This window comes from Miscanthus floridulus, chromosome 6 (assembly GCF_019320115.1).
Source record: "Miscanthus floridulus cultivar M001 chromosome 6, ASM1932011v1, whole genome shotgun sequence".
In the NCBI taxonomy this organism is placed as follows: domain Eukaryota; kingdom Viridiplantae; phylum Streptophyta; class Magnoliopsida; order Poales; family Poaceae; genus Miscanthus; species Miscanthus floridulus.
Genome location: NC_089585.1, coordinates 135,739,567 through 135,767,061, shown reverse-complemented (window position 1 = coordinate 135,767,061; position 27,495 = coordinate 135,739,567). Strand labels below are relative to the sequence as shown.

Sequence of the window (27,495 nt, the reverse complement as noted above, 5' to 3'; positions counted from 1 at the left end):
AATCGACTGAGGAGGCCCCAGCTGTGGATGAGGGGGAGGCGATTTCGTCTTTGGGTGCACCTCGACATATCCAGCGACGCCATCCTCCTCAGACCATGATCGGCGACATCGACAAAAGGGTAACGCATTCCAAGTCTTATCATATTTCCCATTTCGCTCATTCTGCTTTCGTAGCTTCTTTTGAGCCTCGAGATATTGGACACGCACTATCTAATGCCGATTGGGTTAATGCTATGCACAAGGAGTTAGAGAACTTTGAGCGGAACTAAGTGTGGGTTTTAGTTCCACCTCCACCAGAGTGCCACCCCATAGGTACAAAGTGGGTTTACAAGAACAAGCAGAGTGAGGATGGGGTGGTGGTGAGAAATAAGGTGAGATTAGTGGCTCAGGGTTTTTACCAAAAAGAGAGAATAGACTATGAAGAAACCTTTGCTCCTGTTGCCTGTCTAGAAGCCATTAGGATTCTTTTAGCATTTGCAGCTTCGAAAGGGTTCAAGCTGTATCAGATGGATGTAAAGAGTGCCTTCTTGAATGGGTACATAGAGGAAGAGGTTTATGTGAGGCAACCCCCTGGCTTTGAAAATCCAAAGTACCCCAACCATGTTTTTAAACTCCACAAAGCCTTGTATGGTTTGAAACAAGCCCCGAGAGCCTGGTATGAGCGTTTAAAAGCTTTCTTGCTTGATAAGGGTTTTAGGATGGGTTCCGTAGATACGACTTTGTTCCTCCTCAAGCAAGGCACAGACATCCTTTTGGTTCAGATATACGTGGATGATATAATCTTTGATGGCTCTTCTCATGCTCTTGTTGCCAAGTTTTCAGATACTATGAGCAGGGAATTTGAGATGAGCATGATGGGCGAATTGACTTTCTTCCTTGGGCTACAAATCAAGCAAACTCGTGAGGGGACGTTCGTGCACTAAGGCAAGTACACCAAGGACATGCTCAAGAAATTTGATATGGGTGAGGCCAAGCCTCTTTCGACTCCTATGTCAACCACGACGGCCCTGGATGAGGACAAGGAGGGAGAAGCCGTGGACCAGAAGGAATACCGAAGCATGATCGGGTCCCTACTGTACCTAACGGCGATGAGACCAGACATCCAGTTCGCAGTCTGCTTGTGCACGCGCTTTCAGTCTTCGCCGCGCACGTCTCATCGTCAAGCCATCAAGCAGATCCTCAGGTACCTTCGTTTCACACCCGAGTTTGGTCTTTGGTTTTCAGCCTCCTCCTCTCTTTCTCTTTATGGGTATTCTGATGCGGATTATGCTGGTTGTCGTGTTGAGAGGAAGTCCACTTCGGGGACTTGTCAGTTTCTTAGATCTTCTCTTGTGTCTTGGTCTTCTCGCAAGCAGTCTAGCGTCACCCAATCCACCACAGAAGCTGAGTATGTTGCTGCTGCTGCTTGTTGTTCCCAGTTGCTTTGGATGATAGCTACTCTGAGAGACTTTGGGTTAGAGTTTAGGCGAGTGCCTTTGTTTTGTGACAGCACCAGTGCCATAAGTGTAGCCAAAAACCCAGTCCTTCACTCAAAGACAAAGCACATAGAAGTTCGCTTTCACTTCTTGCGTGACCACTATGAGAAAGGTGATATTGATCTGCACCACATTGATACCCAAAACCAGCTCACAGATATCTTCACCAAACCACTTGACCAAGCCCAGTTTGCTCGCTTGCGAGGGGAGCTTGGAGTCTGTTTCCCTTTTTAGAGGAGGGGAACTTTGGTTGTTGTATTCTAGTTTTGCTTTTCTTTGTAGTTTAGCCTTTGTTTTTGTTTTTATATCATTCTTGCATATCATATCATCATGTATCATATTGCATCCTAAGCTTCATCCTTATAGTAGCTAGATTGACACTATGCTCTTGTTGGGGATGTTATGGATATACAATGATGTGCTTTTGGCTTAGGCTCTTTTTGATCAATTGATACATGTTATGAGCTAAGCTTGTTTTCCAAACTGTGAACTTGATTAAAACTTGTTGAAACATGAAATGTGTTCACCACTACTTGTGGCACTAGCATGTGTAGAATGTGTCGAGATCTTTTTCTTGCTTCATATATATGCTTAGTTGCTACGGCTCATACTTTGAGTTACACACTTGCTTGAGAAACTTGAATTTGTGCTAAAACTTGAAAATCAAACTAAGTGATTTGAAAAGATCAGGATGGGTCTGTACTATCCTATGTCAGAGTATCGAGACAGCTCCAAATTGCACTTATTGGTGAACTTGAGCTCTGTAATGGATACTGAGATCATTGTCTTAAGCTTCTGATTGCCTTTGGCATAGGCTTGACATGGTCGCTAAGTCAGGTTTTGATGGCACAGATAACCTCCTGCACACACTTGTCTGACAAACTTTGGTAATAAGCTGCATAACTCCGATAAATTTCAATTGGTATCTAAAATTTGATCAAACCACAAGTTTATCTCATGACATGATGTGTGAACTTTGTTTGGGGTAGTTCACTTTGCAAACATGTGTAGCACAAGGTCGATCTCCTGTCTATTTTTGCTATGTGCTCCTTTGGTGGTGAACCCTCTTTTAAAATTACTCAAACTTGATCAAAATTGTTTAAATGCCATATTTTGTCTCATTTGGTCACTTTGAGCATTTGCTAGCACTTGTATGTGTTGCTATATATACATGACAGCATCAACTAGAGCCTCTTTTCAATCTACTTACTATAATCTTGAAGCTTCTGCATTCGTGCATTTCTGCATTCATAGCATGATTTGAGGGGGAGATGCAATCTTTAGGCTCTAGCTTGATAAGTACATGTGTCAACAAGGGGGAGAAGTTTTCCACACTCACAATGACACAAGGGGAAGAAACTTCCAATTTCACCTAAAGTTGAGAGATATGCATTCATTTGAGAGAGATTGCACTTGTTTAGGGGGAGTTGCATTTGAGGTGTTTTGCTAGATGTATTGAGCCTTTGCCTCTTCTGGAGGGTCTAGCAGTTTTTTAGTTTTTCGAGCTTTGCTAGTGGTGTTGAGCCCGTTGCCTCTTCTTTAGGGCTAGCTTTGTTTTACTTGGTTGCGTCGAGCCATTGCCCATGTCTTTGGGGACCAAGTTTTGCTCATTTTCAAATGACCCGGTTCTTGGCTTTTCTTTGGCTTTTGGTCATTTGGGTGAGTTCTTTCTTTTCTCTTCTTCTTCTTTTTCTTTTGCTCAAGCTGTTCGTGTATTGGTGTTGACAATGCACTCATCAAGGGGGAGATTGCGAACACAAGGTTGTCAAGTACCCTTGTGTGTTCGTTTTGTGATGAGTGATTATCAATGTGATCCACGAAGTAGGTTGAGTGGTGACTAACTCTACCATGGCGAAAGCTATGTGTGCGACATGTCTTTTGGCTTGTGTTGTGCAGGTGTGGAGCTCGGATGCGGTGGTCGACGGTGAGGTGAAGGTCAAGGAGGACGTGCCGTGCCGACAGACCGGGAGCGGTGAAGGACGGACGTGAGGCTTGGACCGAGGGACCCAGAGGCCGGGTGACTAGCCGCGGTGGCTGACACTTGGGACATCGACAAGTGCAAGAAGACATGGAGTGACGGTGTTGACCGGGTCAAGACGGCGGACGCGTGAGTCGAGTGAGGCTCAGGAGGACTTGGCGGGCCGGCCGGTCGAGGACGGCGGTGACACGCGTCGGATGGCGGGGGACGCGTATGGAGTACGCTACTCGCGGACGGTTTGATGGTTTGGACCTCAAAACCATCGGATGGACGGTTTACGGGTTTGGGCCTCAAAACCCGGGCGGAGGTTCCGAGGAGGGACGGACGGCACGTGGCGGCATCGGGGAGTTCGCGTCGAGGCGAAGCTACCGATGAGAAGGCGCAGTGGCCGTCGGATCAAGATTACACCGGGTTGGACAACAACGCCCTTGGGCTTAGCGGTTCAACTCATTTGTATCCAGGGGCAAAACTGGGAATGTGTAATAGCCCTGTTAAATAGGATGAAGGAGCCCCCATCTCCCTCACCTCCTCCAGTTTTCATTTTCTCCTTTAAGGTTTCTTCCTCTAGTTTGCTTCCATGTATGAGAGAGGTCCACAACTCAAATTATGACTTGGTTTTGAAGGAATCGGTGGCCGTAACCACCGTATGCCCTCCGGGATTCATGATTTAGTTGTGTTCTTGATGTGATTTTGGTGTTCTTCACGAGCTCCTTTTGTTCCTTCTTGTTTCCCCTCTCGTTTCTTCATTTTGGGATGGTTTTGGTTCGTTCTTGTTGCCTTGGATCGATCAATGACATGAGTAGAAGCTTTCCACCGAAGGAAATCCACTAATTCCTCACGAGATCGCAGATCCGAGCAATTTAAGTTCTTGACCTATTTTTTGGGGATTCTTCAATTCCTTCGATTCACGAAGTTAGAGTTTGTTTCGGGCCATGATCCTTTAGAGGTTGCCTTTCTACTCGCTTGTGAACCCTTATGCAAAGTTTCAAGTCATTTGGAGTTGATTTGATCAAGTTATGGCTTGATTTGATTTTTCTCGAGAAACTGTTCGTTCATACCGGACGTGTCCGATATGATCTAGGACGTGTCCGATATTTCTCACTTTGGAGTTTTGAGCTAAAATTTGGTGGACACCTTCCCTTGGTGTCTAAAGAGCTATGGTTAAAATTTCATGATTTTTTGACACCATTTGACGGGGTTTTGGATTTTTCTCTTTTGGTCAACTTGCTGCTGAAAATACCGGACGTGTCCGAGATCATACTGGACGTGTCCGATATAATACCGGACGTGTCCGATATTTGCAGGAGCAGTGCTGTTTTCTTTTGGGAGTTTGCTCGTTTGGGCTTCGATCTGTGTTCCGTTTGCTCTGTGGTGACCCGCTGTGTTCTGAGGGAGCATCCACCCTTCTCTAGGGTCGTGGTCATCAAGTCTTTCGTATATGCTTTTTGGGGATTGATGTTGGGACAGTGGTCGAAGATTTCGAAAGAAATTTGAGGCTCCCATTCACCCCCCTCTGGTCGCCGTTTCCGGTCCTTCAGTTGTTCAAACTGTTCGCCGGTAAGCATAAGATGGGCTACTCATGTAGACGTGTAAACAGATAGACGGCAACTCGTTAACAACCTAACCACTAACCAGCTAGCTAGATATGATCTACGACAGCCTACATGCATCTAAACTGTTTTTAGGGACATCATCGTCAGGAAGAAACTGTTAAGGCCCTATTTTGCACGGTTCCGAACAGCTCGCCAGAGCCAGTGAGGTGAAAAAGTGTTCATCGGTTTCTACTTCACTTTAAGAGGAGAGATACAAACTACTCTTTACTACAATGGACACACCAATCGACTGCCTAAATTTGCATGCAGGTGTACTCTCGGGACAGTTAGCACAAGAGAGTGAGTGAGCCATGGATCGTGGATGGATAGCTTCAGCGTTCAGTGCCTGCCTGAATATTGTTCATCTGTTTCAGCCAAGCCAAACCGACGCAAGGAGAAGGCCGGCGGCGGTTAAGACTTAAGACCTACGAAGACCCCAACACGGAAGCTGATTAATTCGCTTGTGGAATGATTTGGTATGCTTGCTGGTTGGTGTGTGAGTGAGAAGAGCACTACTCCACACACAGTGTGACCCAATAATGATTGCCATCTTCTGTTATCGCCACCAAAACAGCAAGCAACTGCTGCTGGTTTGGTCCCTGGCCATGTCGTTGTTCGTTCGGCAATGCAATGCAACTAACCCTGACCTGCTGTGACCTCAAGTTTGGCTCGGCTGACGGCTGGCTACACTATGGAGTACTCTGCACTGTGATGTTACTGTCATGCTGCTCTGCACTTCTGCTCAAGCTCAAGCTCAAGCCATGGCTGCTGGCCGCTGCCTGGTAGCTGATGACACTGGCACCAAACTCTAGCCTGTTCGGGAGACCGTATCGTATCGTGGATTATTTACTGCTGGCTGGTTTGGTGTGAGAGAAAAACACTGTTCTCGACTGGAAATTTACGATCGTTTACGAGCAAGCGAACAGGATGCAGAGGCCCTGAGATCTGTGCCCGACGATTCCGACTCATCAGGGTTCAGGGATCGGGGAAAATGGCCATCGATGCAGGAAAGAAAGTGAGGGAGAAGGCTGCAAAAGGACTACGTACTGTTAAAAGGAGAATATCACTCTGCTAATATGCCTTCGCTTCCTACTACTGTGGTCTCTGATAGCTACCCTGCAGTGCATGCATGCAGCAGGTGCTAGCGCATGCGTGGAAAACCGGATCCAGAATGAATCCAGATGTTCATAAGAAAAAGTAGCTGCTACTATTTGGAAACGTTTTCTTGGAATGGATCATGGAGAATAAACTGTTTCTGGTCTGTGGCAGGGAGTGCGTATATATGACAGCAAAGAAATTATCCTGAACTTGCGAATTCATGTAGATGAGAAATTAATAAGTGAAATTTACTTGCGCTACCAGATACTAGTAGTATGAACTGAGATTTTTTTTTTCAGGTGTAAAAGGACCTTTTGAATTTTGCGTGTCAAGTGTGAACCCCTTAATTCCGGGGGGACCTTTTTTTTTTTCCTTGTCAAACGGATTGGGCAGCTGGCCCCCCCTCATCTATCAACTCTACTGTCTAATCTTCCAATCCTAATTTATTGGAATGAATCCAGATGTTCATAAGATATTTTCACTTTTCTAAACACATTGTTTTTTGTCATATATCTAGACACAGTGTATACCTAGATGCACAACAAAAATTATATATTGAAAAACTAAAACATATTATAATTTGGAATGGATGGAGTAGTATTTAGACCAAAATAAAAATGATTTGGCTCAATTACCGAACAATAATTTAAATAGATAACAGATATGGACAGGTAAATACTAGAAAAAAAGTACAAATAAGATCCATTAAATCTAAATAAAAAACTAATAGATAAATTATATCATTTGGAAAAAATAATGCTAGTTTAGTATTTTTTACTTAAAATAGATAAGTCATGATTTTTAGAGAATAAATAAGTTTTTTTATTTTTAGAAAAAATATAGAGAGAAAAACCACATTTGAAACCACCTAAATAGTCAATTTGTCCATTTTTAATAACTGGATGGTCAAAAGTATCTATTTTTTTTAGTTTGGTGGCCAAATCGAACTTTGGTGTAGTTTAATGGACAAAAAGGGATTCTTTTAAAAACAATACTTTTACATTTTTGCTAAAATGTTAAGAAAAAATATTATGAGAATCGAGTTGATATCTGAATTTAAGTTATCGACTTGACAGTTTTAAAAAAAGGTTCTTGACTTGACACGAATATTCATGCTTTCTTATAATTATTTTAGGATTTAATATTTTTTTATTTTTGTGATATATATAGGTGACTTGTCTGTCGCGAGAGGGAGAGACATCACAGATAACATATTTTTTATGATTTGTTAACTCAGTTTTTCAAAAATGATCGTAGGAAGTAGGGTTTACATATCGGCGTTCAATTAGGTGTCCGCGTAATTTGAAGGGGAAAAAAAAGAGGCGCTGTAATATTCTGCCAGATAGTAAAAAATGCAGAGTGCCAAACCGTCGTCACAAAAGCACAGCACGCAGCAGAGACTTGAGACGGTCTCCCTTTTCGCTCTCCCTCACCTTCCCGCGTCCTCCCTACGTTTCCCAGCAACCGCCTCCGCCGCCGTGGGCGACCGGCCGCGCCCGCGGCACATGACGTGGCCCCGCGATGGGCTGCATCCTCGGTAAGCTCGCCACCGCGCCCGGGTCCTCCCTCTTCTTCCCCGCCGCCGCGACCGCCGTGGGAGGAGGAGGCGACAACAAGGAGGTGCAGCTGCAGGCGCCGCAGCCGGAGCACATCGCGGCGGTGAAGAAGGACGCGTCCGGGTGGCCGCTCTGGCTCTCCGAGGCCGCCGGCGACGCGCTCCGCGGCTGGGCGCCCCGCGGTGCCGACGCCTTCCAGAAGCTCGAGAAGGTGAGAGGGCGATCCTTTCCCCCGCGTAATTACCGGAAAAGCTTGGCCTTTTTCATGGCAACCGGGGGTTGTTGGGGAAAGATTTCAGCTTGCCTTTCTTCTCCGTTGCTCCGATTTGTTCGTTCGTGTTTGACGTACGCGATCGCCGGTTGCGGAATTCGGCGAGTAATTTCAGTTCTGGCTTTTTCTGGTTGTCGTAATTGAGTTGTTGGCATATCATATCATCTACTCGCTGGAAGAAACAAAAAAAGGAACTCCTTTCTTTTCCTTGCTCTGAGTTCATGAGAACAATGTATATTCCTTTATGTCCTGTTATGAGTCCTAAGCATCTATAAGAGAGAAAATAATGCAAATGATGATCTCAACACATAAACAAGCTTTGAATTCCTAGAAATGGGTGCTTAAAAAAAACAGAGATGAACTAATCCCCAGCTTTTCTTCTGAGATTTTAAAAGCCCCACGGCTCCATCATTTATGTTCATACTTTATATGTTGTCCGTGTCACAAGAGTTCGTAATCCGTAAGGACGAATGGAAAAGTCAACTTGCATGCGTTCGTATTGAATTGGAGTACCTGCTAATTATCTTCTCCGGTCTTTTCAAAGAAAAACGAGTTGTTGTGGATTTTTATTTTATTTTTTATTTTTATTTTATAAGAACCAAGTCAATGGATTGGATCAGCGAATAGAAATAAATCAACTAAATTCCATTGCTTGCCTTGCCCAACTGGACGATTTTGATTTTATAAAAATAAAATATATCATTTATGATCTTTCTTTTGCTACTATATGCGTGCAGATTGGTTCGGGCACGTACAGTAACGTGTACAAGGCGATTGAGGTGGAGAGCGGCCGCGTGGTGGCGCTGAAGAAGGTGCGGGTGGATGGCGTCGGCGAGGCCGAGAGCGCGCGGTTCATGGCGCGGGAGATCGCCCTGCTCCGCCGCCTCGGCGACCACCCCAACGTCGTCCGCCTCAACGGCCTCGTCACCTCCCGCCTCAACACGGCGCCGTCCCTCTACCTCGTCTTCGACTACATGGAGCATGACCTGACTGGCCTCACCGCCTGCGCAACTGCCTCTGGCCGCCGCTTGTCCTTGCCTCAGGTATGTTCACTGTCATTGTGCATGGAAATTTGAGCACAGTAGTTTCCAGAGCTGAATTATAATAATCTGGTCACTGTGTGAAACAAGCAATACGGAATTATAATCATTGGTGACGCATGATAAGATTGATAACTTGGCTACCTAGGAATAGGATTCTAGACTTGTGATTGGTGATGTGGAGGGTTTAACCAATCTTTTGGTTTCCTGGTAGTCTGCGGTTAGGAAACTTAACACAAAATGAACAATTGGCATCTTGCAGTTGGATTGCTTACTGCTCAGGATAGTGCGGTCAGGACTACTGTGCTCGTGACTTCAATTGCAGCAAAGGAATAGACTCTAATTGAACAAGGAGTTTCTTTGCTGAAACTAAATTGCATGCGTTGTGAACTACTTAAAGTTACTATTTACTAATGGCGTAACATGCGCCATTCTAAACTTCATTTGACCCCTCTTTCGACGGAGCATAAAAGGGTACACAAGCAGGTCTCATGTGTTGGAGGGGAAAAAAAAGTGAAACTGAGACATCTGTAGCGCTGTCTGAATATATTTTCAGACAAGTCTTCTATTTGGGAGACCGAATGCTGTGTAATTGATGTAACTTCTTTCATTTGTTCTGGAAGAAGCATCATTGACTGATTATTAGCAGTGGAATTCTGCTTTAATCTTTTTACAAGAAGCAAACAAATCTATCAGACTGGTACACCACAATGATGTGGACCTGTAAATCTGTTGACTAAGTGAAGCAGAGTATTTCTAGGTTTGAACACAGGCGCCAGTCCAATTGACAGAGACAGGTACCGTGTGCCTTTTGTGAACTACAGTCATTTCAACCGTCAACATTGGCTGCAGTTAACTGACTGGAATGTGTCTCTGAATCTCGTTATCCTGTATAAAAAACAAGCTCTGTATTGCCGTTTGGACTAAATGGAAATGGGCCAACCTGGTTCAGTAAAAATTGACCCACTAGCATTTGAAATTGTGAAAGGTTGTCGATTACTTTCTTTTTCTGAAAAGGAAGGGTCCAACTATGAGATGTTTTCCAGATACATGGTTACTGACAAATGTATGCCTTGTTTTTTAATTACATGTTTGTACTCATGAAGCGTATTTCCTCGTTTGCAGGTGAAGTGCTTCATGAAACAGTTACTTTCCGGGATTGAACACTGTCATAACAATGGTGTTCTGCACCGTGACATCAAGACCTCGAACTTACTTGTCAGCAGCGATGGAATTCTTAAAATAGCTGACTTTGGACTTGCCACCTCTTATGATCCTGAGAACGTGCGGCCCATGACTAGCCAAGTGATTACGCTTTGGTATCGTCCACCTGAACTCCTGTTAGGAGCAACTCACTATGGTGTCGGTGTTGATCTTTGGAGTGTGGGTTGCATATTGGCAGAACTGCTTCTTGGCGAGCCGATATTCCCCGGAAGAACAGAGGTACTTGGTTTGGTCTAGCTGAAATGTGTCTTGGATTTGGTTTGTCTATTAACAAGTGGTTTGTTTAGGTGGAACAATTGCACAAGGTTTTCAAGTTATGTGGTACTCCATCAGAGGATTACTGGGAGAAAATGAAGTTCGCTCATCCTACATTCAAACCATATCAACGGTGCCTAGCTGAAAAATTTAAAGATGTGCCACCATCTACCCTATCACTTCTCGAGACACTCCTATCGATTGACCCAGATATGAGAGGCACTGCAACTGATGCTCTGAACAGTGAGGTTAATACTACCCTATCACCCTCAAGGCATCTAAAATGAACTGCTGCATCAAACAAATACAAAAAAATAAAAGATAAATTATGACCAGACATTATGCAAAAGAATAATCTACATCTGATCATGATTGCACGGATTAGGGTAATTTGCATTCGTGTATCGTAGAGATCAATTTTTTAGTTGGAAACAGATAAGTGGTCCTTTGTTCAGCTGTTCTTATCAAGTTATTATTTTCTGTGGATTCAGTTCTTCAAGACAGAACCATATGCCTGTGAACCATCGAACCTTCCACGCTATCCACCATGCAAAGAAAGAGACGTGAAGTTGAAGTATGAGAAGCATAAAAGGTTTGGTGCTACTCTTTGCATTTATTGTAGATATTTTCTTTTGTTCATGGAAAGCTTCAACGTGTGGTTCTTTTTCAGGAAGTCGAGGGTTAATGGGTCAGTAGAACGTCACAGAAACCGACAGCACGCATCACAAAATCCTGGACGCAGAGTTTTTACTCCAGATGCCAATAATAAGCCGCAAGCAAATCCAAAGGTGCATATGTTTTCCCCCTTTTCCTCTGCAAGAATCTGATTCAAACCTCAACATCATCATGCTCAAATTTCCACCACTCCTGGCAACGTTTGCATCAATGTTTTTACATCAAAAGCTATATTCAAGCAACTATGTAGACACAGAAAACACAAATAAACGGTGAAATGTGTTAATTTAATCTTCAGGTACCAAGGTTGGTGACAAGCACAAGCACAACCAAACTTGAGAGATTTCCTCCGCCTCATTTGGATGCGTCGATTGGTTATAGTTTAGATTCATTGGCTGATGGAGCCACAGAAGAATTCTTCTCGTCATCAGTTGTTGAGCTAAAGAAAATGCCAAGTCTAATATTTGGTCACGTGAAGTCTTACCTGAATAGCCCAAAGAAGGGCATGCACAAGGCAAAACCAAACCTCAACATGGCGCCTTCAACCGTTCTCATCGGTGCATTCCGGCCTTATTCATTTGGGCAGCCAATGGAAGTGAGAAGAAAGAATAGGGAGCAATTCAGAAGCAAAGGAAGAAATGCAGTAGGTGCAGTCAAGTGACATCCTAATCAAGTTACCTTTTTTTGCCCTTTACCCTTTTATAGATGCTAGATAGTAGCCTGTGAATTCCAACCACAGTTGATAAGTTTTACCTTGTATAGTTACGGAGTACTATAAACTAGAGTTGTGTATAATGCATTTATTCTGTATAATGGATCACAAAGTTTCATCTGCAACAGAGAGCAAGATCTGAGAACACCCTCACAAATTTGTATCTTCAACCTCTGCATCGAAATCAGAGGGAAAAGAAAAGGAAAGGGTCAAGGGGATTGTTAAAACACTTGCACATGATCTTAATCTTGCGCAAAACGTTTCCGCTACATGAGCACGCAGAATTCAAAAGTACAGATAATCAAATTACGCAAAGCTTGGATGGATTTCCAGATTGCCCTCCTTTCCCAACACTAATTTGTATTTTCTCTACAACAGGAGCAGTCCAGAGCTGATGCTCCTTGCACCATTTACAGAATCAGCTTCTCGAATACGGGGTTAGCTTACGACAACTAACCAAGGTTGAAAAATAACAGCAAGTGATGCAAGGCTAGCAAGTGTCAGCGTCAATGGAGCTCACGATACGACAAGCAAGGAGGGGGAGAGCTAGCTGTGCGCGAATTAAGTTGAAGTACCTTTGATCCTGACGGAGCCGTCGCTGTTGTCGGCGTCGAACACGATCTTGTCGACGGCAGCCGTCTTCTTCTGGCAGTAGTACCGGAAGCTCGGCGAGCCGGGCATCGGCGGGAGCGCGGCGGTCCCCTCCTCTAGCTCCTTGGGCTCCGGAGCCACCTTGCACCCTCGCCTCCTGCCCCCGGACCCCGACGACGACTCCGCCTCCTGCCCCTGCCCTTCCTACTGCTGCTGCGGCGGCGGCGCCAGCAGACCCGAGGTGGACGCCTCGCTGTGCCCCAGCGCCCGCGCCCGCGCCCACCCTCGCCGCCGGGGCTCGGCCCCGTCGGCGGTCGACGCCGCGCACCCCATCGCGGCCGCGGCCAGCGTGGGGGAGGGGGGCGCCGGTGAGAGCGAGGGCGTGCGTGAGCGGGAGCGCGGGGTGGTCGGGAAGGATGGCGTCCCATGCCGCGCCGCGCGGCCGGCCTTAGTAGGGAGGCGCGCGCGAGGTGGTTTCGACCGTTGCGGCCGGCCAGCGGCGGCGCGGGCTTCTCGGGGCGGGGCGGGGCCCAAATTTGGCGGCCTGATGGCTGATGATGCCAGCAGGGTCCCACCTGGCAGAGATCCCACTCCTACTAAGACGGGCTTCGTTGGGCCTGATGGGCTGTCCAGAGATGAACGAGCGCAAATGGAGCCCACTTCAGCTATGGTCCTTTGGGCCTTGAAACTGTTAGACTGACCAATTCTCGATCATACCTGTCATAAGCAACAGAACCCAAACCTCGCTGATTTTTGCTCCCCTCGGACCTCACCATGTTGAGCTATGATCCAAATTTAAGCTTGAGCCGAAGCGAAGCGGTCCATTAGTGTTAAGAGGGACTATACCATCTATTAGTTTCGTATTACTAATAGACGAGGGTGTGGGGTTTTTTTCTCCCTATATATACGGACCATCTCCCTCATAGAAAAGATGTATCATAGACTTCTATACGGGAAGGCCCCCAGGTTAGGGCATCCCAAAGTTGTAAATCTTCAACGTTTGTAACCTCACCCGATATAGTGAAGATTTACTGGCTAATGCCCGTGGTTTTTTCTTTTCCACCTTAGGAGGGTTTTCCACGTTAAAATCTCGTGTCCCCTATGCTTGATCTACTGTTCTTCATCGTTTATATTGCATATTGTTTATAACAAGTGGTATTAGAGCTTGGTTTGACCTTAGGGTTTCGCGATGACATCGATGAAGTTTGATCTACCGCTGTTGGACTACAAGACGAGATTTGCACTATGGCAAGGCAAGATGCGGACGATTCTAGCACAATCTTTGGATCTTGATGAGGCGCTGGACGATTTCGGAGGAAAAGGGCAGAAGTCATGGACCGCTGAAGAGAAGCGGAAGGATCATAAGGCTCTATCTCTGATTCAACTTCATCTACATAATGATATTTTGCAAGAAGTGCTGCAGGAGAAAACTACCGTAGAACTTTGGCTCAAGCTGGAATCGATCTGTATGTCCAAGGATCTAACCAGTAAGATGCACGTGAAGATGAAGTTGTTCACGCACAAGCTGCAAGAAGGTGGTTCGGTGATGAACCACTTATCGATCTTTAAGGAGATTGTTGCCGATCTAGTGTCGATGGAGGTAAAATATGATGATGAAGATTTAGCTCTTCTACTGTTATGCTCACTGCCTACTTCGTTTGCAAATTTTTGAGATACCATACTATTAGGCCGTGATGAACTAACCCTTGCGGAAGTATATGAGGCCCTCCAGATGAGAAAAAAGATGAAAGGTATGGTTCAGTTTGATGTGTCATCCTCCAAGGGCGAAGTGTTGCAGGTTAGAGGTAGGCCCGAGCAGAAAACCTACAACAACAACAATAGTCGAGACAAGAGCAAGAACGGTAAAGGTTATTCGAAGTCCAGAGGCAGAGATAAGTTCTACAGGTATTGTAAGAAAAATACTCATGTCATTGAGGATTGTTGGAAGCTGCAGAATAAGGAGAAAAGAAACGGTACGTATAAACCGAAAAATAAATCCGATGGTGATGGTAAGGCCTCTGTTGTCTCCGCTGTTGATAATTCTAATTCATGAGATGATTTGGTTGTTTTTGCTAGTTGTGTTGCTGGTGGTGATGAATGGATACTTGATTCTACATGCTCGTTTCATATATGCTCTAACAGAGATTGGTTCAGTTCTTACAAGTCTGTGCAGAGTGGAGATGTTGTGTGTATGTGAGATAACAACCCATGTGAGACCGTGGGCATTGGCTCTGTTCAGATCAAGATGCATGATGGTATGATATACACACTGAAAGATGTGAGATACATACCAAAGATGGCCAAAAATCTCATCTCCCTCAGCACACTTGATGCCGAGGGGTACAAACACTCCGGTTCAGGTGGAGTGTGTAAGGTATCAAAAGGCTCTCTCATTCATATGATAGGTGATATGAATTCTATAAAGTTATATGTTCTTAGAGGAAGTACTTTATATGGTTTTGTCACTGCTGCTACTGTTTCTAATTATGAACCAAGTAAAACTAATCTCTGGCATATGCATTTTGGGCATATGAGTGAACTTGGTATGGCAAAATTGATCAAGAGAGATCTGCTGGATGGTTGCACTGTAGGTAAGATGAAGTTCTGTGAGCACTGTATTTTTGGTAAGCACAATAGGGTAAAATTCAATGCATCTGTTCATACCACCAAAAGTACACTTGATTATGTACATGTTGATTTGTGCGGACCGTATCATAAGCCTTCTTATGGTGGTGCTCATTACATGCTTACCGTTATTGATGATTACTCTAGAAAAGTGTGGCCTTACTTTTTGAAAAATAAAGATGATATTTTTGCTACTTTTAAAGAGTGGAAAGTTATGATAGAAATGCAAACTAGAAAGAAGATAAAATTGCTTCGTACTGACAATGGCGATGAATTTTGTTCGGATGCTTTTAATGATTACTGCAGGGAAGAAGGCATTGTCAGACACCACACCATCCCATACACTCCTCAGTAGAATGGTGTGGCTGAGTGCATAAACCGAACCATCATCTCGAGGGCTCGTTGCATACTGTCTAGTGCTCGTATGAATAGGCGTTTGGGCTGAGGCTGCTAACACCGTCTATTACTTGATCAACCGGTCACCTTCTATCCCACTTAATAAGAAAACTCACATTGAGGTATCGTCTGGTATGTCAGCTAATTATTCACAGTTGAGAGTTTTTGGTTGCACTGCTTATGCTCATGTTGATAATAGAAAGCTAAAACCTAGAGCCATTAAGTGTCTGTTTATTGGTTATGGTTCTAGAGTTAAAGGATATAAGTTATGGAATCCTAAAACTAAAAAGACTTTTATGAGCAGGAACGTTGTTTTCAATGAATCTATTATGTTTAATGATAGCTTGTCCATAGATGTTTCACCAGTTGGTTCTGATGAGGAGCAGGAACATGTTAGCGTGCAGGTGGAGCACGTAGATGATCAGAAAACTAAAATTGTTGATAACAATGTTTATGATATTATTCAGCACTCACCTCCTGTTTTGCAGCCTTAAAATCAGTCTATTGCATATCACAGAACAAAGAGGAGTTGTGGACCTCGTCCACGTTTAATTGAGGAATGTGATATTGTTCATTATGCATTTAGTTGTGCTGAATAGGTTAAGAACATTCATGAGCCGGCTACGTACACTGAAGCTCTTGTTTCTAGTGATCGCGAGAAGTAGATTTCCGCTATGCAAGAAGAGATACAGTCACTTGAGAAAAATGGCACATGAGATGTTGTGCGCTTGCCTAAACAAAAGAAGGCCGTTCATTGCAAATGGATCTTCAAAAGAAAGGAGGTTTTGTCTCCTAGTGAGCCTCCAAGATTTAAGACAAGGTTAGTAGCAAAAGGTTTCAGTCAGATTCCTGACGTTGATTATAATGATGTGTTCTCTCCAGTTGTAAATCATAGTTTAATTCGTACATTTTTTTAGTATTATTGCTATGTGATATCTTGAGCTTGAGTAGTTAGATGTAAAGACTGTGTTTCTATATGGATAGCTCGAGGAGGAGATATACATGGACCAGCCAGAAGGGTTCATAGTACCTGGTAAGGAGGATCATGTTTGCAAATTAAAAATGTCCTTATATGGTTTGAAACAGTCTCCTCGTCAATGGTATAAAATATTTGATTCTTTTATGATGTCACATAGTTTTAAGAGGTCTGAGTTTGATAGCTGTGTGTATATTAAATTTGTTGATGGATCACCTATATATTTATTGTTATATGTTGATGATATTTTGATTGCTGCCAAGAGCAAGAAAGAAATCACTACATTGAAGAAACTGTTGAGTAGTGAGTTTAAGATGAAGGATCTTGGTGCTGCTAAGAAGATTCTAGGTATGGAAATTACAAGAGATAGAAATTCTAATTTGTTATTTCTTAGTCAGCAAAGTTACATTAAGAAAGTTCTTCATCGTTTCAACATGCATGATGCAAAGTCTGTTAGTACTCCTATTGCTCCTCATTTCAAATTATTAGCTTTACAATATGTTAGTATGGATGAGGATTTTGAGTACATGTCAAGAGTTTCATATTCTAGTGTTGTTGATTCTTTGATGTATGCTATGGTTTGCTCTCGTCCTGATTTATCATATGCTATATGCTATGAGTTTGGTTAATAGATACATGGCTAATCCTGGTAAAGAACATTGGAAGGCTGTTCAGTAGATTTTCAGGTACCTTCATGGCACAACAAATGTATGTTTAAAGTTTGACAGGACTAATAAGAGACTCACTGGCTACGTGGATTTAGATTTTACTGCTGATTTGGATAAGAGAAGATCTCTCACAGGTTATGTGCTCACTATTGGTGGTTGTGCTGTGAGTTGGAGGGCAACATTACAACCCGTTGTTGCCCTGTCTACCACTGAAGCAGAATACATGGCTATTGCTGAAGCATGTAAATAATCAGTTTGGTTGAAAGGTTTGTTTGCTGAGCTCCGTGGAGATGATTCTTGTGTTAATTTATTTTGTAACAGTCAAAGTGTTATATGTCTCACTAAAGATCAGATGTTCCATGAGAGAATGAAGCGCATTGATGTCAAATACCATTATAATCCTACTGATATATTGACAAAGCCAGTTCCTGTTGCTAAGTTTGAGTTTTGCTTAAGCTTAGTTGGTATAACTATTTAGCCCAAGAGGCTATTTGGCACCAGAAGTATTTCTTTGTTATTTCAGAGTGGAGGTTTATTTTATGCTATAAGAAGGAATTTGTCTCAAGGTGGAGTTTGTTGAGCTATGATCCAAATTCAAGCTTGGGCCGAAGCGAAGCGGCCCATTAACGTTAAGAGAGACTACACTGTCTATTAGTTACGTATTGCTAATAGATGAGGATGTGGGGTTTTCCTCCCTATATACGGACCATCTTCCTCATTGGAAAAGATGTCTCATAGACTTCTATACGAAAAGACCCCAAGGTTATGGTAAGTTATAAATCTCCGATGTTTGTAACCTCATCCGATATAGTGAAGATTTGCTGACTGATACCAGTGACTTTTTCCTTTTCACTTACAACTTGATCCATTGTTCTTCGTCGTTTAGGGTCCTTATCGTTTATAACACACCGCGCGCGTACGTCGCCGCTGCTAACCTCACCTCATCGAACCCTAAACCCTCGAAGGTCTGCCGCTCTGGGCGGGACCCTTAGCGTCGCCGGAGTCCCCGCAGCTGGGGCGAGCGGTGAAGGAACCCGGAAAGCGATCCCCCCTCCCCTTCCCTTACTGGGGGAGGGAGAAACTAGCGGAGGAGGTGAATCAGGTCAGAGGGGGGCACGATGAGGATCATGATCAAGGGAGGCGTGTGGAAGAACACGGAGGACGAGATCCTCAAGGCAGCCGTGATGAAGTATGGCAAGAACTAGTGGGCGCGCATCTCATCCGCAAGTCCACCAAGCAGTGCAAGGCCTGCTGGTACGAGTGGCTTGATCTGTCCATCAAGAAGGTAACCGACTACTCGCCTCTCTCACTGACCTGTCTGTCCTCTATCGGCAGACTAGCCTCGCCGCTTGGTCGCCGTTCTGTTACTGATTTTCTACGATGTTTGGAGTGTCATTCTGCTAAGGATTTAGCAACCACGTTTAGAAAAGGTAATGACTTATAATGCTTAATACATGACCTAGTTCTTAGCGATTTAGTGTCATGACCTAGTTCCCTTTATACTAAAGGGGGGGGGGAGAGATGATTTTTCTATGCATTTATGCAATGGAATGAACAACAGCAAGATTTATGCTCTATGAACTTTGATTAGTATGCTGGTTTTCGATTGTGACAATCTCTATCATTAGATGACTCAAGTGTTATCCTTTCACAAGCATTTGAACTGGCGAACTTTGGAATCAGATAAAAGAATATCGGCTTTTAGCTTAAATATCTTGAGTTGCAAATTGGCGGTAATACAGAATATCGGCATCTTGCTTTAGCAAGTTATTGATTCTAATGCATTTTGGAGCCAGAATGCCAGATAACAAATTATTATCTTTTGGTTGTGTCTTGATAAGCATCCATGTTTATATCAATATATCATATGCCAAGTTTTGAAAGTCGACGACTACGACGCGCCTAGTCGCGCCTAGTCGCTAGGCTACGGCCCAGCGCCTGGACTAGGGGGGTAGTCGCCCCTCAAGTCGACGGGAGCGCCTAGGCGGCGCCTCCGCGTGACTCGGCGGTGCCCAGAAGCCCTAGGCGGCGCGGAATCGACTCGAGTCGGCCCGGGTTTCCCAGCGTGCGCAAAATATTACGCGGCGACCGGCGAGCGCGCGCGCGGGAAAGGTTGGTGCCGGGGGGGAAATTGCCGCGCGCACACGATGGATAAGGCCGCGTATGGGTACCGAAGCCGCGCGCGACGCTATTCCGCTGCCAGGCGACGCTCCTCTCCACCAGGAAGCAGCTTCCGCTGGCGCCAACGCTCCTCCCCGCCTGCCAGTCCGTTCCAACCTCGTCCTCCTCCACTCCTCCCCGGTCTTCGCCCAACTCGTCCTCCTCCCCACATCGAAGCCTCAAAGGGCCTCCCCGTCGGCCAACTCCCCGCCGCCCAGTACCCTCCCCGGTGGTCATCTCCCTCAGGCGGAGCCCCAGCCCCCAAGGCCGATGCCCGAAGCCGAAGGTATGTCCTCCCCTGCTCTGCTCTGCTCCCTTGAACTGCTCTGCTCTATTTCCCTGCTGCTCTCCTTTCCTCTGTTTCTGAAATCTGAAGTATGAATCTATGAATTGTTGTAGTACTGCATGTATATATCATTATATCTGATTGCTTGTTCTGAAATCTGATTGCATGTTCTGAAACTCAGATTGGTTGATTGCTACGGCCTACAGGCATACTGATTGCTTTGATTTCTGAAATCTAAAATCTGATTGCATATACTGAGAACTGAGAATCATGTGTTGTAATGTGTGTCTTCTATCCATTTTATGTTCTCTGTTGCTGCCTGTTGTTGTCTTCTACTCTTCTCCATTGCAGTTGGACTGTTGGAGACTTGGAGCATTGCTGCATCAACTACAAGTAAGGAACATCACTTCTGTTATTCTGTATCAACTACAAGTAAGGACTAAGGACCTAAGGTATGTCTATCTAAATTATTCATGATTTCTACTATATAAATGTATATATTATGCTATATATATTATATATTATACTAAATTGGCAAAACGCATAGCAAAACGCCTAGCACCGCCTAGGCTAGCCTAGGCTGGACTAGTCGCTAGGCTAGGGGTCATCACCTAGATTTCGCCTAGCGCCTAGAAAAACTTGGATCATATGGATTTTACATCATCTCATAACATCTATTATTTCTACTAGCTAGATAACATACATTTCAACATAGATATTAACTGAATGAAAGTTTTTATAGTCTAGTGGTCACTATATAACTGGACTAAGCACCTGAATCATTTTTTCTTGCCAAAAGAGAAATTTTGCACTGTTTTAAATAAAATTTGATAGTTTGGTTGTGAGAAATGTCTATAGCAGATGTTAACTACTTCATAAAGTTGATTTTGATTGTAGAAGGTTTGGTCCGCTGGGAAGATACTTTATTTTATCTGAAATTATGCTGAAAGAGAGCTCTTTTAATTGGATTTGGTTATTCAAAGTGGTGTACTTAACCAGGAACACCTAACCCTAGCTACTATGTCGTGATCAGTTGCATGAAACTTTTACAGTTAGGTTCTTAGAGACCAAATAGGTTTATTAGTAGCAGCAGTTCCATGCTGACTACCTATTGTAATATGTCTAAAATTTTATCACACTATGAAAATGCACCTAGATAGCCTTTTAAGTTTGAATGAATAAGCTAAACTGGCTGATTCAACGCTTAATTTGGTCAAGTGAGTTCTAATTTTGCCTTCTCTAGTCTTGATGTATTTGAAGGGCGGGCCTGGTGCAAGCGGTAGAGTCTTACCGCCTGTGACTGGAAGGTCCCGGGTTCGAGTCACGGTCTCCTCGCATTGCATAGGCGAGGGTAAGGCTTGCCACTGACACCTTTCCCCAGACCCCGCACAGAGCAGGAGCTCTCTGCACTGGGTACGCCCTTTTAGTCTTGATGTATTTAATTGCAAGAGCAGGGTGAAATATGAGTATTAATTAATGGAACATAACATACTATAGTTATGACAGAGTCTACTTATCTTGTTTTGGAACTGGTTAGCTAGAGCAATTAAACTTTTCACGCTTTAATATATTTATGAGATGAATGTCCGCTGTAAGTTTATCATTCGATAGTTTGTATGATAAATAAAATCAATACAACCTATGTTAGCATTTTCATCGTTGTATTGATATAACTTTGAATGTTACTAGCCACTACGAATCATATTTAGAAGCAATGCATTAATGACGTTTAGAAGAACTGTTGTCTCTATATTTTTATCTCTTCCTGTCAATATCCACAATTTGCTGCTTAAAAATAGTAGACAAAACCCTTCAGTTTCCTCTTAGAATATTCGGTTATGTGTCCAGAAGGTTGCTATGGGTATGATTGGTTAAGCAATTAACGCATTTTCTTCATTGATTGAAATGTGGACCCATGTTGTTAAAAATATAATGGACCCATTAATGTCTTTTGTTTGTTAATATAGGCTCTAAAATCTAAATGAATGTGTGGTACACCAGTACTTGTAATAAGGTGTTTGGTTACTATATCACGGGCACTATGATCTAATTTTTAACTTTACTGAAATTCTCTGAGTTCACATTGTCTGCAATGTATTTACGTGAATGGTTTAAATAACCCATACCCTTCAAAATAGTTCTTTCATTGGTCATTTGCTCTATATGGCATATAGCCATATAGGTCTTTCTTGTTTACTGATGTCTGTCACAAAGATTATTGTTTTATTGTCTCTCACTGTGCTCATTTATGTTAATTTCAGACCGAGTGGACAAGGGAAGAGGATGAGAAGTTATTTCATCTTGTTAAACTCATGCCTACTCAGTGGAGGACAATTGCACCTATTGTAGGTCGAACACCATCTCAGTGTCTTGAACGTTATGAAAAACTGCTCGATGCTGCATGTGCGAAGGATGAAAATTATGAGGCTAATGATGATCCTAGGAAGCTGCGGCCTGGCGAGATTGACCCAAACCCTGAGTCAAAGCCTGCACATCCTGATCCTGTTGATATGCAGTCTGTTCGCTTGCTCGTAAACGATCATAAATTTCTAGCCGGGAACAATGTTTTTCTCTCACACCAAATCAGCCAGCAGTAAATAATCCACGATACGATACGGCCTCCCGAACAGGCTGATGGATGAAGATGAAAAAGAAATGATTTCTGAGGCTAGGGCCCGCTTAGCTAACACTAGGGGTAAAAAGGCCAAACGAAAGGCAAGGGAGAAACAACTTGAAGAGGCAAGACGGCTTGCCTCACTAAAAAAAAAAGGAGAGAATTGAAGGCGGCTGGTATTGATACACGCCACAGAAAAAGAAAGAGAAAGGGGATTGACTACAATGCTGAGATCCCTTTTGAAAAGAGACCACCTTCAGGTTTTTATGATACTGTTGGTGAAGACAGGCCACTTGAACATGTACAGTTCCAACAACCATTGAGGAGCTTGAAGGGAAGAGAAGAGCAGATATAGAGGCACAATTAAGAAAACAAGATATCGCCAGGAACAAGATCCTGCAGCGACAGGATGCCCCTGCTGCTATAATGCAAGCAAATAAACTAAATAATCCAGAAGCTGTCACAAAGAGGCATATTTAATGTGGCGTCGCCATATCGCCGTGGCGGTTTTGTGGCTCTCGCCACGGCTCCGACGTGTATGGCGTCCGCCATAGCGCCGTGGCGTCCCCATGGCGCCGATATGGCGTCCTGTAGCGCCGTAGTGCGCTGTGGCGGGCACCATACACGCCGAGTCTAGGGTATAGCCGAGCCAGGGCATAAATAGAGGACCCCGCCCCCCCCAGCCTGGAAACGCCTCGCCCCCGCCGCCGCAATCAGCCCGAGCCGCCGCAATCTCCCCGCCCCGCCGCCGCCGCAATCTCCTCGGCCGCCCTCCGTCGGCCCGAGCCCGAGCCGCCGCCGCCTGGAGTCGCCTCCGATCCGAGCCCTCCCGATCCGTCGGCCTCTGTTCCTCTGTTCCCCCGCCTAGAGCCGCCTCCGATCCGAGCCCGAGCCGCCGCCGCCGCCCCGATCCGTCGGCCTCTGTTCCCCCACCCTGCCGCCCACCGTTCTGGTGAAGAGTGAAGACGTGAAGTGGTGAGTTGAAGTGCCTCACTGCCTTTGTTCCTCTGTTCTCTCTGTCTCTGTGCCTCTGTTCTTCAATCTTCAACGCCTCAACGCCCTTCTTTTTTTTGGACAGAAGTACAGAACATGGCTACTCAAGGGACTGGAAGCGCGGAGGCCTCGGACGCGGCATCAAATATTGATCCAAAGACTGATCCAAAGCGGAAGCCGGCAAACTCAAATGATCCTGGGTGGAAATATGGATTTTGGCCAACCATTTGGCAATAGAGATGTTGTGCGGTGTTGCTTATGTGATAGAAGAATAACTGGAGGAATTACAAGGCTCAAGGAGCATCTTGTGGGTGGTTATAGAGATGTTCAGAAATGTGTCAAAACCACAATAACTATTGCACGAGAGATGCAAGATGCATTGGACGACTTTTGAGAGATGAGAGATTTGAAAGTTTGAGAGATGAGAGAGTTCTATGTCTTTTGTACTACATTTACATTGCTATTTTGATTTGCTAATATTGTAGACTATACCTTTTAAGCTACATTTGCATTACCATTTGTCAATATAATTTCCTAATATCCTAGACTATAATGTATGTATTCGCCACGCCGATGTGTGTATGGCGTCGCCACGTCGCGCGCCATAGACGCTGTAAAAGTGTGAAGGTGGTGGGTCGCCGCGCCTCGCCACGCCGCCGTAAAAACTATGCAAAGAGGTCAAAGCTAATGCTGCCGCCTCCCCAAATTTCTGACCATGAGTTAGAGGAGATAGCAAAGATGGGCAATGCTGGTGATCCTGCTTTAGCTGATGAGCTTGGTGAAGGAAGTACTGCCACAAAAACCTTGCTTGCCAGCTATTCTCAGACTCCAAGGCTTGGTATGACACCATTGCGAACTCCGCAGCGAACTCCAGCTGGGAAGGGTGATGCAATTATGATGGAGGCAGAAAATCTTGCACGTCTTAGAGAATCACAAACACCTCTATTAGGAGGTGACAACCCAGAGCTTCATCCATCAGATTTCTCTGGTGTTACACCACGTAAGAAGGAGATACAGACTCCAAATCCAATGGCAACACCTTTGGCAAGCCCTGGCCCTGGTATTACTCCAAGGATTGGTATGACACCATCCAGAGAGGGGCACAGCTTTGGTTTAACACCGAGAGGAACTCCTTTTTGTGATGAACTTCGTATAAATGAAGAGGTGGAAATGCAGGACAGCACTAAACTTGAGCTTCGTAGGCAAGCTGAACTGAGGAAAAGCCTGCGATCTAGTTTTGCTTCTATTCCACAGCCAAAGAATGAGTACCAGATAGTCATGCCACCTATTACGGAGGATGAGAAAGAAGAAGCTGAAGAGAAAATTGAAGAGGACATGTCAGACAGACTGGCACGAGAAAGGGCTGAGGAACAAGCTAGGCTTGAGGCATTGCTCAGAAAGAGATCCAAAGTGTTGCAGAGAAGCCTGCCTAGGCCACCGGCTGCTTCAGTAGAGATTAGACGGCAATCTCTTATTAGAAGTGGAGAAAACAGAAGCAGAAGCACCTTTGTGCCTCCTACATCACTTGAACAAGCTGATGAACTAATAAATGAGGAGCTCTTAAGGCTTCTTGAGCATGATAATGCAAAATATCCTCTTGATGAAAAAACTCAAAAAGAGAAAAAGAAAGGAAGCAAGCGTCAGCAAAATGGAGGACCCCTTGTCCCTGAAATTGATGATTTTGATGAACTAAAAGAGGTGCTATTCTTTTTCTCCATCCTCCTATATTTGTATTAGAATATTCATGATGAACTGTATCTCCTCTTTCCTGATAGTTTTGTCATTTTTTAATTAGACCCACCACATGCACAGTTCACGGAACTATTTAGGTGGACAAACAGTAACTTGAGAACCTATGTGCACATGTTCCTGTATCTCACTGACATGATACATAGAAGCAGTAGAAATCTATTTGCTGTTTGCAGCCACAGCTGCAGCTGCAGCTGCAAAAATCTGCAGCAAGCACAGCCATTCTTTAAGACATGAGTTTTACAATTAGAATCTTCTCTTCGAGTGCATACGATTAGAATTGTCGATGTGTGAATTAGAACTGACATTTTTATGGCATTCAACTTTGCACACTAAAGTACTCACTGCAATGTTGTCAACTAGTTTGAGCTTTGCATTCTAGTTTTCATAAATCTCCTACAACATACATACATGTACCTGAGTTGAAATTCATGCCAATATCACTAAATTGGACATTTCAATGGCTAAAAGAAATAGAGATTAGAGACCACAATACAATAATGCATAATCTACAAGCATGGTGGTTATCGAACCATTTATAGTGCGTCACTTCGTATGATCCTTCATTTTGATTTTTTTTTCTTATTCTATGACCAGTCCTCTATGCTTATTGCAGTTATGTAATGATGGAATAAGTTGTTTAAATAGCCTTATTTTTTTAATTGGCAGGCTAGTTCTATGGTTGAAGAGGAGATTCAATACCTTCGAGTGGCCATGGGTCATGAAAATGAATCGTTTGAGGACTTCGTGAAAGCACATGATGCATGCCAAGAGGACCTTATGTTTTTTCCTACCAACAATAGCTATGGTTTAGCTAGTGTTGCTGGAAATGCAGATAAGATTTCTGCTTTGCAAAATGAGTTTGAAACTGTGAAGAAGCGAATGGATGATGAAGCTAAGAAGGCTTCTCGGCTTGAGCAGAAGATTAAGCTTCTGACACAAGGATATCAGGTAAACTTGGCATGGTACATCATCTGCAATCAAGATCATCTATATTAACTGGATTTAAGCATTGTCATATAGCATGTCTTCTTTAGAGTTCTCTTTATTTGGTTTCTGTATTCTTCTCTTTTGTCTGCCCCATTTTTTGGATTGTAATCAAATAATGGTCCCTGTTGAAGCCAGCCTGGAAAATTGAATATGATAGACACTGGGTTGCTGCAAACTAGAGCCTGTTCGTTTGGCTGTGGCTTGTCGTAAACGATCGTAAATTTTCAGCCGGAACAGTATTTTTCTCTCACACAAACCAGCAAGCAGTACTTCTTCACGAACCAGCAATGATATGAACCAGCCAACCGAACAGGCTGTAGCATTGTTAGCTCTTGCTGTTTGCCTGACTGAATTTGCTCCCTATCCATTGAAACATTGGTTGACAATATCCTATTTGAGTGCTAATGTTTTGCTAACCTGCTGTTTGCTTTTTATTAGGTACGGGCTGGAAAAATGTGGTCACAGGTCCAAGATACATTCAGGCAGATGGACACTGTTGCAACAGAACTCGAATGCTTCCAATAGCTGCAGAAACAGGAACATCTTGCTGCTTCACATCGAATCCTAAATTTGACTGAAGAAGTGAATAAACAGAAAGCACTAGAAAGGACCCTCCAGAGCCACTATGGTCAGCTGGTTTCTGGTTTCTGCTTGAGGAGCACAAGAAGCGACTCAAGGTACAGGAGGTAATAGAAGCCGAAAATCGTGCTCAGGAAGAGGAAGTTGCGGCACCGAATCATGCTGCTGAGGAAGAGGATGAAAGGAAGCCTCTCAGCTCTGAAGAGAAATCACAGCAAACAAGTAGAGCTACTGATGAAGAAGCTGCAGGAAGCAAGGGAACCACCAAAGATCAGATGGATGTGGACAGCGGGAATGGAGACGGAGTCGTAGGCCCTATCCCACCAACACCAAACACTGAAGGGGATAATGATGAGGTATCAATTCAGGATAACACTTCTAACACTCGGAGTAGTGACTGTACCTCCACGAAGGATGGGGCTGACAAGATCAATCAAGCCAAGTTAGGAGGTCAGGATAAAGCAGATGACAATATGGCTGTTGATGCTGGCCCTCGGGAAGAGGGCAAGGATGAACTTGCACCTGTTGGTGCCAGTATAAGTGAAGAAAACACCACTGTATCTTCGGATCAAGATGTCTCAAAGGATGGTGAAGGCATGGCTCCTGAATGAAATATTGTTTGATGACTATACTCCAGGTCTCCAGCAGCAGTACTCTAAGGTCGGCTACTGTACGGTTGATGATGAAGCCGAGTACTAAAACAGTGCCGTGCCGTGTGCTGCTTCCATCTTCATCTTCCATCCATGGATGGTACACGACACCAGCCACTTCTTTGTTTTTATACAAGGTGGCAAGTAGTACAAGATGCACAATTTTCACCCCGTCTCATTCAGTAGTATCTTTTACCTCGCTGTTGGAGAGAAGAGGGCTAGGAAAGGCTGCGTGTGCATGGCATCCTAGATTTTATTTGAGAATTGAGATGGTAGTACGAGTACATGCAAATTGATTGGCTGATCAGGGATTTTAAATTCTGGGAGTAGTACAGTTCGCAG

At 44.1% G+C, this 27,495-nt stretch overlaps 1 protein-coding gene and 2 pseudogenes across 1 annotated transcript; 2 read left to right on the top strand and 1 right to left on the bottom strand.

Moving 5' to 3' along the window:
• Positions 1–7,533: 7,533 nt before the first annotated feature.
• Positions 7,534–12,001, top strand: LOC136459761 (probable serine/threonine-protein kinase At1g54610). The gene is made up of 7 exons (XM_066459598.1): positions 7,534–7,910; positions 8,708–9,013; positions 10,136–10,453; positions 10,522–10,737; positions 10,981–11,081; positions 11,160–11,277; positions 11,463–12,001. The coding sequence occupies exons 1-7, from the start codon at positions 7,665–7,667 to the stop codon at positions 11,823–11,825; spliced, it is 1,668 nt and encodes a 555-aa protein (XP_066315695.1). The 5' UTR covers positions 7,534–7,664; the 3' UTR covers positions 11,826–12,001.
• Positions 11,930–13,247, bottom strand: LOC136459762 (uncharacterized; annotated as a pseudogene).
• Positions 13,248–18,250: 5,003 nt separating this feature from the next.
• LOC136459760 (cell division cycle 5-like protein) lies at positions 18,251–27,126 on the top strand (annotated as a pseudogene).
• Positions 27,127–27,495: the final 369 nt, after the last annotated feature.

What these genes read in the sequence shown, in the direction of transcription:
- LOC136459761 (XM_066459598.1), top strand. Translation starts at nt 7,665, where the DNA reads ATGGGCTGCATCCTCGGTAAGCTCGCCACCGCGCCCGGGTCCTCCCTC. An exon ending in CCTTCCAGAAGCTCGAGAAG is followed by an intron (nt 7,911 to 8,707) that starts GTGAGAGGGCGA and finishes ATATGCGTGCAG; the next exon opens with ATTGGTTCGGGCACGTACAG. An exon ending in AAGTATGAGAAGCATAAAAG is followed by an intron (nt 11,082 to 11,159) that starts GTTTGGTGCTAC and finishes GTTCTTTTTCAG; the next exon opens with GAAGTCGAGGGTTAATGGGT.